The sequence below is a fragment of the Osmerus eperlanus genome, chromosome 11 (assembly GCF_963692335.1).
Source record: "Osmerus eperlanus chromosome 11, fOsmEpe2.1, whole genome shotgun sequence".
NCBI lineage: Eukaryota > Metazoa > Chordata > Actinopteri > Osmeriformes > Osmeridae > Osmerus > Osmerus eperlanus.
Window position 1 is genome coordinate 16145433 of NC_085028.1, and position 10769 is coordinate 16156201.

Here is a 10769-nt window from a genome sequence, read left to right on the forward strand (position 1 = left end):
CTGGATAAGAGCGTCTGCTAAATGACTAAATGTAAATGTGAGTTGAATCAGGATCATGTCTAGCTATGGCAGAACTTTGACCTTTTAAGGTGATGGTAGTCACACTTAAATGTTTTGTATTTGACAAATTTCATGTTAAGTAAAAGGTCGCCATTGATAAAACATGTCTTTCCATCTACAAAGATGAAAAATACTTTAAATGTTTAAAACCTTTAATTGTGACCTTCCTTTGCAGGCAATGTCAGATGAAAGCTTTCTCTGAAGATAATTAGACCCAAACTTGAGTTCAACTTTGGTGAAGATTCAGCACTGCAACTTGCTTTTCACATTTCAAGTTGTTAAAAAAACTACAAAACCAATATTAGTGTTTTTCCTTGAGTAATTACAGTAGGCCTACAGTAATTACAAACCAGAGAGGGCTTAAGTAGGATGCTGGGTCCAGACCTACTTGATGTAGTCATACAGCACGATGCATTAGCAGCCATATTGGGAGGTCCCGATGTAAGTTTCCTCAAGGACCACAATGACTCTTGCTTAGAGACTTGCTGCTCTTGTGGTTAGTGGTAACTGATTTAAATTGTTGTACTCGCTGTGATATATTGTTTTTATTATTGTTGCTTGCTTTTTCCACAGGTACACTCTTGCACTTATAGCGGTTCATGTTGTTTAATTGTAACTTGTTTAACTACATGCTCTTATGGTTCTTCCCTTTGGCACTTACTTTGGTTGTTCACAATGTGTGCTTCATGTTTTGGCTACTCGCAATGTTTTTGGGGCTATCTTGTTGTTATGATCAGTGACCTATGCACTTTGTAAAGCTCTCTCTTGGAAGTCGCATTGGATAAAAGCATCTGCTTAATGAATAAATGTAAATGTAATGTAATGTAGGTCACAACAAGGACTGCACAGTAGAAAACTTCAACGTGTTTTTCTCTCAAAGTAAAAACCGTTATAAAACCGAAATATAGACTGTCAGTCCTCTGTTAACAGCTGTTCAGTCCTCCAGGGAAACACACAGGCTCCAGTAAGACGCTCCCCGGGGGTCTATCCATCGTGTGTAGGCCTACTTGTTCTACTACAGAGCACAAGGTACAGAGCAATACGTTTTCTGTTGATCAGAACAGTTTTCCCGCGGCAAAAGGCCTTCAGTTAGAAGTGTCAAAGTGTGCGTGCGCGCTGTCCATGTCAAAGTAGCAAGGCTGATGGTAACATAATGATGTTCAATGAGCTGCAATGATGTTAAGGGGCATTATCAAATCCAAATCACAGGGCAGCTTCTGGAAATCCAGTATGATGGCTATGTGCTTTCCACTGACCTGACCACTTAATTCATCTTTAGTCTAGTTTTTCATATATATTCTTCTCCAATTCCTCGATATAGAATATACAATACAATGAGACACAGATCTTTTTTTTGTTCCAAAGAACATATACGATATTTTTATTAATTTTAAATGTCAGATGCAGCAACAAAATATCAATTCATTTTTCAAAATCAAGTGGCAATATTCAAATAATTACATTCAGGACAAATAAAAGAAAGAAAATTAGAAGGGAAATAAAACGACAGTTGACAGTGATGCTCAGAGCAGGGGACTGTGTCTGAATAGTTATGCATTTTAAATGGTTTCACAGTTTGTAGGATGACAGACAGCTGATGGTACATTCATTTTAGGTTGATCCATTTCTGTACCCAGTGAGTCATGGTTTGATTGCTTTTGTCTGGCACAGGGACAGCTAGAGCTGTTAGCAGATAGCAGATGGCTTGGCTCTCCCTTACTTATCAAAATCTGTCTTCTCTTCCAACATTCCAACAGGAGTGCTCACTATAGCCTAAATGTGTGTTTTGTGAAGTAGTGTATAGGTGGGTGGGTGTGTTTTATGCAGTAGTGTATAGGTGTGTGCGTATGTGGGTGCCATGACTACACAGTGATGTCACCCCACAGCCCAAAGCTCAGAGGATTCTGGGAGCTTAATTAAGGCCTGCTGAGGCATCAGAGGCTAATGTGGGTTAAACACCAGCTCATTCTCTCTCTCTCTCTGTCTCTCTACCTCTCTCTACCGTTCTCTCTCTCTCGTGATCTCTCTCCTTTAAACGGTAAAGACCACTCAGACAGCGACTGAGAGACCTGGGGTCTCTCCTGCATCAGCTGGTCCTCGGTCCTGCGCCCTGGTAGGCCTACTAACGATGCTGGCAGGTGATGGAGATGCCAGGATCTGAATATTCATGTGCCCTCTCCGCCCCGCCCTCGTTTCACAGATGTCTTGATGTATTTTTAAAAGTAGATTCACCCTCGGCTATTGCATGCCCCCCCCCCCCCCCCCTGGACAAACAGACACTCTCTCAAACACACAAAGAATCTGGAGCAACTGTGAGAGCTTCTGTCTCTCTCTCTGTCTCTCTCTCTGTCTCTCTCTCTCTGTCTCTCTCTCTGTCTCTCTCTCTCTCTCTGTCTCTCTCTCTGTCTCTCTCTCTGTCTCTCTCTCTGTCTCTATCTCTGTCTCTCTCTCTGATAAGTGCCCAATGTCATCTCTGGCCTGAAGCACTGCGCCACCCACAGAACACTCTGTCCATGGCTACACTCTTTGCACACACACACACACACACACACACACTCACACACACACACACACTCACACAGGACATGCCTCACTCTATCCATCTGCACTTCACAAGGACAGGCCCGTCAATCCTCATTGGATGACACGGCCCCAATGAGCGCATCTTAGACCAATGGCGAGGACGCATCGCCCCGCTGCACAACTTGAAGCTTATTTGGGGGCAGTTACCCGCAAAACACTCAGGACACAGACGGAGGGAGGGAGGGATGAAGGGTGAGGGAGGGGGTGAAGGGGAAAGAGGCACGGGGGAGAGGGGGGGTGGAGGGGGGAGAAGAAGGAAAAATGAAGAGATGCACATCTCCCTTTGGTTTCCACATCCATCCGTCAGCCGATGTAATAATCGCAGGCTAATTGCCTGTCGGCAAAGGTAGCACTCAACTGCTCTGCTGATTATATAACAGGCACCCCGTGGGCAAGGACGGAAGAGGAGAGAGAGAGAAAGGGGTGGAGAGAGCAAACAGAAGAGGGGGAGAGAGATGGAAAGTGCAGAGAGAAAAGGACGGAGACAAAAGGGTCGAGAGAAGAGAACAGGTGGAGAGAAAGGATGGGGAGGAGAGGGGGAGGGAGAGAGAGAGGGGGGAGGGAGAGAGAGAGAGGGGGGAGGGAGAGACACAGTGAGAGACTAAGTGAGGAGAGACGGATGAAAGATGGAGAACAGGTGGATGGTTGAAGAGGGGGGGAGTGGATGGGGGAGGGGGGGAGTGGATGGGGGGAGGGGGTGGAGTGGATGGGGGGGGGTGGAGTGGATGGGGGAGGGGGGGTGGAGTGGATGGGCGAAGGGGGGTGGAGTGGATGGGGGAGGGGGGGTGGAGTGGATGGGGGGAGGGGGTGGAGTGGATGGGGGAGGGGGGGTGGAGTGGATGGGGGAGGGGGGGTGGAGTGGATGGGAGGAGGGGGGGTGGAGTGAATGGGGGGAAGGAGAGGGGGGGGGGGGCTGGATGGTTGGTTGGACAACCACAGGACACACGTCACAGCATCGGAGCACAAGAGCACTTGCCGAGAACACAGCTCCACTTTAATGCCACTGAAAGGACAATGACGCAGAATGGCCCTCCAACTGCATGTTACTGAAGCCCCCCCCGCAATGGACGGATGCAACAGGGTTCTGGTTTTCAGGCTTAGTCGACCTTTGACTAAGCCAAGCGAGGACGTCACTCGCAGGAGCCCCATGTGAGGACTGTGGTCATTGTAGTTCAGTCGGTCTGATGAAAAACATTGAATAGTGCATGTAGCATTAATAAAAACTACAAAATGGCAGATCTATGGCTCTTCTTCTATGGTGGGTAAGAGTTTGACGGTGGAATTAACCCCAAACCCAGGAGGTCAGAGGTCACGGATGAAGGCACAGCATTAATGGTTCCCCCTGAGTTCACGCTGTCTCTCGCGCCTTTCCATCAACGACTCCACCTGTATGGTCCGTGGAGCTTGACGTCGATGTTATGATGTCTGTCTGATGATGTCTGTTATAATTTAAGAATTAATTTTCCAAAATCATGAGCCTTGTTCCATCAGTTTCTATCTAACAACAAAATCCAAAGAGAGCTCAGCAATACTAAACATGCAGTTTAAAGGGAATCGCTGCATTGGTGGCCTTTGGAGCGAGAACACAAATGCAAGCCTAACGAGGCTGCAATTCTAAACTTACAAACACACAGACAAATGTTGAGGATTTCCTGAACAATCACAAGTCGGGCGCTAATTCTGTGTGCTTGATCTTGTTCATGATCTTATAACTACTCTACAAACATACACACTCACATACACTTAGTCTACGCTTTGTTATTACGTACACACAGATTAACTGTGATGGGTGGCAAGTGAGGTGTTGTTTGTTGGGGCTGTGTGTGGGCGGGACACACGGACGTTCTGGACCAATGGGACTTCCTGAGTTGAATGAGTGACAGTCCCAATGGGAGAACCTTAAAGAAGGTTCACCATGATGATGGAATTGTTAGATTTATTCACTGAAAAATGTCCTTTCGCTGACATCTTTCGCAAAACGGAGGAAAAATAGAGAAGATAAGAATAGAAAAGATAGACAAAGCTGTAGGAATAACTATGAATCAAAAGAGAAAACAGCGAACAATTTGAAAAAGTCAGGTAGGATCACCATGACAATGACATAAACAAACCGTATCACAGTATCCTCTTTAAAAAGTAAAAGAAAAACGTTTTTTTTTTCACATTTGTTTTGTTGTTTTTTCCCAGTATACTATATCACACAGTGATAACAAAGAGAGGAGAAATCTACAGCCACATTAGCCTCGTGCAAAAAACCACAGACACTAGCACGCCGCAGAGGCAAAGAGAACCAAGCAAGACGACGTATACAAAAATATAGAAAATCTCCAATGCAACTTCACATCTCTTCACAGAAAAACAAGGTTTCTGTCTTTGTACAACAATGTCTTCACCAAACAGCATCTCTTTCACCAAAAGGGACACTTCAAGAACATTCTATAGTTTTTTTTCCTTTGTTGTCATCATTGATGTTTTTTTTATGACGACCACATGGTCTTCAGTGTTCCGTCGAAGGAACCCAAAGAACCGAAACTAAAATGTGAACCAGTTGCTATAGCATGCCATTATGACTGGGAGTATCATAATGATATTCAGCATAAGAAGTACAACAAGTTGAATGATACAAAACTAGTACAATAAAAGCATATCATTTTTGTCGCATCCTTTGTGACAAATGTTCATAATTTTTACCTTTACCTTTAAAGTTTGTTGATTTTAAAATACATATGTCCTGTCACTTTCATTAAAGACATTCCAGCATTTGCTCATAACTGTTGAAGTGACAGGTTATATTACTGTTGTTTGGCATACTCAGCAGGCCATGCCAAGACGGATGCAACTGTCTCCTGCGGGGGAGGAGGGGAGGGGTGGGGGGGTGTAACTGTCTCCTTTGTGGGAGGAGGTGAGGGGTGGGGGGGTGTAACTGTCTCCTGCGGGGGAGAAGGAGGGGAGGGGTGGGGAGGTGCAACTGTCTCCTGCGGGGGAGGGGAGGGGTGGGTGGTGTAACTGTCTCCTGCGGGGGAGAAGGGGGGAGGGGTGGGGGTGTAACAGTCTCCTGTGGGGGAGAAGGAGGGGAGGGGTGGGGTGCAACTGTCTCCTGCGGGGGAGGAGGGGAGGGGGGGGTGTAACTGTCTCCTGCGGGGGAGGAAGGGAGGAGGGGTGGGGGTGTTGGTGGGAGGGGGTGTGGTCACAGGGCAGGTTTCAGGATGCAATGTCAACCTGCACTCGGATGGGATATCTTGCACTAGGAGGGGCAGAGGAAGGGGAGGGGGTACGGGGAGGGGGGGTACGGGGAGTGGGGGTACGGGGAGTGGGGGTACGGGGAGGGGGGGTACGGGGAGTGGGGGTACGGGGAGTGGGGGTACGGGGAGTGGGGGTACGGGGAGTGGGGGTACGGGGAGGGGGGGTACGGGGAGTGGGGGTACGGGGAGTGGGGGTACGGGGAGTGGGGGTACGGGGAGTGGGGGTACGGGGAGGGGGGGTACGGGGAGGGGGGGTACGGGGAGGGGGGGTACGGGGAGTGGGGGTACGGGGAGTGGGGGTACGGGGAGGGGGGGTACGGGGAGGGGGGGAGCGTACTCGGAACAGCCGACAGTAACAAACCGTCCTCAAGACTGGGTCATCCCACAGTTTTAGTTTCAGCACTTGCAAAACACATGCACAGGAATTACAGGAGTTTAAGAGTCAGTCCTTCTGTTTGGGTTCATTCCTCCTCAGTGGCTGGCGTCCATTTTGAAATGGTCTCACACTTCCTGGTTGAGGGATGGGAACGCCAAAACAACCCGATCAACCAGTAGGCTTCTTAGTGAACCCACCGGCCAATCACTGGGCTTTCCTACTACAGTCCAACTGTCCTGATTCTCACTGATATAAAAGATTGTTTGGACGCCTCAAGACAAAAATATATCAATACATATCAAATTGGCAGGCGGGGAGGGGGTAGGGGGTGAAATGTCGCAAGTAAGGCCTGGGACACATGGTTTACGTTGGAGTAAGATAAGTTCAAGTCGTGAAAAACATGCGAACTGGTTGACGTGTCAGACGTCATCGTGGAGACGGTGGGACGATGAACAGAACAGAAGTTCCTCCGGATGGACGAGAGACAGTAGGGATGCACACAGAAAGAAGACAGGGAGAGAGGAGTCCTCAGTTGCCCTGCTCTCTCTCCCTCTCCTCCCTCTCCTCCCTCTCCTCCTCATCCTCCTCGTCCTCGTCCAGGGAGACCACTCCGGAGGAGGCCACATCAGAGACCTTCCTGCGGGTGGCGTAGCCGGGGGGGAACTCTTCTTCGCCCGGGCACACGGTGCCTTCGTAGTCCTTGCAGGGGGTGTCGTCGTCCTCGCCCGGCGACAGGTAGGTGTCGGAGTACGACACGGAGTAACACGGCGAGTCCTGCCCCCCGCAGGGCCGGTCCCTCCCTTCCCCGCCCCCTACGCTGTGGAACCCACAGTCCCCGCCCCCCTGCCCCGGCCCCGCCCTCTGGAGGCGGGCCAGCAGAAGCTCCTCCCCTCCCTGCAGCACCGCCAGGATCTTGGCCGCCAGCTCGGCCACGTTGTTACCGTGGTGACCGTGGTGGCCCTGGTGACGGTTGCCGCGGTGACCGAGGTCGCGCAGCAGGGGGTGGTGTTCGTCCAGGCTGCAGAGGCTGGAGCACAGGGTGTTGGGGGAGCCAGCGCTGGGGGAGGGGTCGCCACTGACCACGCCCTCACCGCCACCCTCACAGCATGGCCCTCGCAGACCCAGGTGCTGGCACACCTGGCTGTGGATCAAGTCCTTCAGGAAGGGGGGATACGGGGGCACATCTGGAGGGGGGGGGGAGGGAGGGAGGGGGGGGGAGGGGGGGGGGAGGGAGGGGGGGAGACACAGTGAAGATGGTAGAGATTACTTCCTGTAACGACACGCTTCATTCACTCTGCCTCCGTGCTGGCTGTTCTATGTCACCCTGTCTACACACACAGACTTCTGGAGAGACAGCAGAGATGAAACCACATCATTACATTTACATTTAGTCATTTAGCAGACGCTCTTATCCAGAGTGACTTACAGTAAGTACAGGGACATTCCCCCCCGAGGCAAGTAGGGTGAAGTGCCTTGCCCAAGGACACAACGTCATTTTGCACGGCCGGGAATCGAACCAACAACCTTCTGATTAATAGCCGACTTCCTAACCGCTCAGCCATCTGACCCCCACATCATGTTGGGTCTTTGGCCCAACAGCACATCCCCTATCCCCTCGTATTTGAACCCAGTGGGTCCTAGCTAGTGTGTTCACCTTCTACAGGGTGAGCCCACAGTAAAGATCTAATGCTGGGTAATACTTGGGCTGGGTAATACTTGGTTACTGTGTTCAGTCATGTGTTGGATGCAGGACACAGTGAGCAGTAAGGGAAAGTCACAGTGAAGAAGCATATAATACTGGTGCAGTCGACTGTTACTGTAGCCCCTGCAGCCCCCCCAGCCCCCACCACACACACACACACACACACACACACACAGTATATTTATAGCGCACTCACCCAGCTCACAGACTCATATAGCAATATTGCACCCCCACCCCCGCCCTGCCTGCACCAAAGGAACCATATTAAAGTTGCAGGAGGGATATCAAATTGCACCGGAGAACAAAAAATGTTTTGAGAGGACGAAAGTAGGGCACTGGGACAATAAGGGCTCTGGACACAGACAGTCTCCCCAGCAGAGAGAGAGAGGGGGGGGGGGGGAGAAGGAGAGAGAAAGGAAAGAGGTGGGTTAGATGGAGAGAGAAGGAGAGGAAACAGGAAGAGAGGAGAGAGAGAGGAAAGAGGGGGGAGAAAGAGAGAGAGTAAAGAGGGGGGAGAAAGAGTAGGGAATGAAGATGAAAAGAAAGAGGAAATGAAGAACGATAAAAGGTGTTTACAGCTTTAAGAAGGATTTAACCATGGCACACTTTTGGATGTTTAAAAGTGTGTGTCTGTGTGTGTGCACACCTGTGTGTGTGTGTGTGTGTGTGTGTGAGCGTGTGTGTGTTCCAGTGTACCTGTGCTTTGTGTTGTGGGCTCGTTAGCAGGCAGGAAGTCTTCGTCGTATGAGTCATCATTGGAGTCGTCTCCGTCAACTGAGGACCAGGCCCTCAACTTGGCTTCAGCGATGGCAAACTGTTCTGCCACACCTGCACACACACACACACACACACAGACACAAACAGACACACACACACACACACACACACACACAGTAGGTTAGATAACAGACAAGCACATGACACAAATGTGCACACAAGTAAAAAACCTTCATGAATATTTGTGTGACAGTCATGGCTCCGATACACACACACACACAAGTGTCGCGCGCTCACGCGCGTGCATCGGTTGCCACGGTAACAAAGAAAGAGCCTTGTCCTTGTGTGATCCCATCTTGACGTCTTGGGTCTTTGATTTGCGACACACCTCAAAATGACCTGAACTAGTCTGTACTGGGTCGAACCAGACAAGACTTCAACACCCTGAGCAGGAAGTGACCTTGCGACTGATCAGGAAGTGACCTCACGACTGACCGCAGCGCCACGTTTCTCTGTGTGAAACACCACCCACAGCTGTACAGGGATGTTGAGGTATATCAGAGGTATGCTATGTGCACACAAGGCAAACACGCAAACACACACAAACACACACTCCTAAGGGACACAGTGAGGGTGACTGTTGGTTTCTCCCTGAAGGTGACTCAGCATGTGACAGAGTCAGTGTTCTAGAGCTACTGACCAAGCTACTGACCAATCACCTTCAATCATCATCAGCAGCCAGTCAGCAAACACACACACTCTCTCTTTCTTGACTGAAGGAGGGTGCAGAGCCTTGACTAGATTCCTCTCTCTCTCTCTCTCTCTCTCTCTCTCTCTCTCTGCTATATAACTTGTCATTCCTTGCCTTTTTTACCTCTTTTCTTCTTCCCTCATTCATCCCTTCTCTTTTGTATTCCCTGCGATCCTCCCATTCCCCTCTCATTGCTTTTTTCGATCAGCTTTCCCGCACGCTCCCTTTCTCTCACTGTCACTTGCCTTCCTCTTCTCGTTGCACATCTTGTTTGCATTTCAATCTCTTTTCTCCTCTCTTCCTTTCTCCCTCTCTCCTTATCGCTCACTCTTCCCCCCCCCTCTCTCCCCATCTCTCTCTCCCTGGATCTTCTCTGCTGCGCTGTGTTTTGCATTCATGTGTTGTCTTGCACAGCGATCGATTCTTCCATTCATCTCCCACCCACCTCGACCCTGAACTCAGCCTTTAAGGCCTTTGCACACTGAGTGCGAAATTTTCATATGCGTTTTTTTTGCAATCAGCCTAAACATTCGGTGGTTCTGAATTGTCCAAAAACCTGTCAAAATGCTGGCTATGGATGCGAAAAACGCATAAAATCGGACCCGATCCGAACTTTTTTTTGACGGACGAAGAGACACTGTCTTCCTCTCCCTCTTCCTCTCCCTCTTCCTCTCCCTCTTCCTCTGCCTCTCTGTTTCATCCCACTCCTCCCTTGTCCCTTTAGAAAACCTTCAATATCTCACCTGCAGACGTAAGCAAACAATCACAGACGCTCACGTGCTCGCGCGCATGCCCAAACGCACGCATGCACGCACAGGTACACACACACGCCTGCATGCTGTACACACACCATCGCTCTCTAACTGATGGTTCTAGTATCTGCAGGATATCCAGGGTCTGTGGGGTGTGTGTGTGTGTGTGTGTGTGTGTGTGTGTGTGTGTGTGTGTGTGTGTGTGTAAACAGGTATTTCGGAGCTTGGCTCAGCTCCCAGTCCTGTTCAGACTCCCAGGACTGGTCGACTCAACTCCAGAGTAACCCCTGTAGACCTGGATCCCTGCTGGACCTGCACTGGAACCAACTCCCCTCTCTCTCTCTATCTCTCTCTCTTTCTATCTCTCTCTCTCTATCTATCTATCTCTATCTCTAGCAATGTTTTTTTGTCTTTTTCTCTTTCTCTGGCCTCTGACTAACACTTCTCTCTCACGCACTCTCTCTCGTTCTCCTTCTCTCTGACTCCTATTCTGTTTCTCAGTATCTCTCCTTCTCTCTGACTTTCATTCTGTTTCTCAGTATCTCTCCTTCTCTCTGACTCTCATTCTGTCTCTCAGTATCTCTCC

At 49.6% G+C, this 10769-nt stretch overlaps 3 protein-coding genes across 3 annotated transcripts in view; 1 reads left to right on the forward strand and 2 right to left on the reverse strand.

Annotated features, from left to right (window-relative positions):
• Nucleotides 1-10769, reverse strand: part of LOC134028670 (eukaryotic translation initiation factor 4 gamma 1-like) — a 124702-nt gene that overhangs the window by 64554 nt on the left and 49379 nt on the right. The gene's annotated exons all lie outside the window — the stretch shown is intronic.
• The window catches only part of vmp1 (vacuole membrane protein 1), a 96935-nt gene that overhangs the window by 9607 nt on the left and 76559 nt on the right, over nucleotides 1-10769 (forward strand). The window lies entirely within an intron of this gene.
• LOC134029421 (protein FAM131A-like) lies at nucleotides 6165-8849 on the reverse strand (the record flags this gene model as incomplete). The annotated part of the gene is made up of 2 exons (XM_062473517.1): nucleotides 6165-7445; nucleotides 8660-8849. Coding segments are annotated over 2 exons (846 nt in total), but the record flags the coding sequence as incomplete, so codon positions are not given.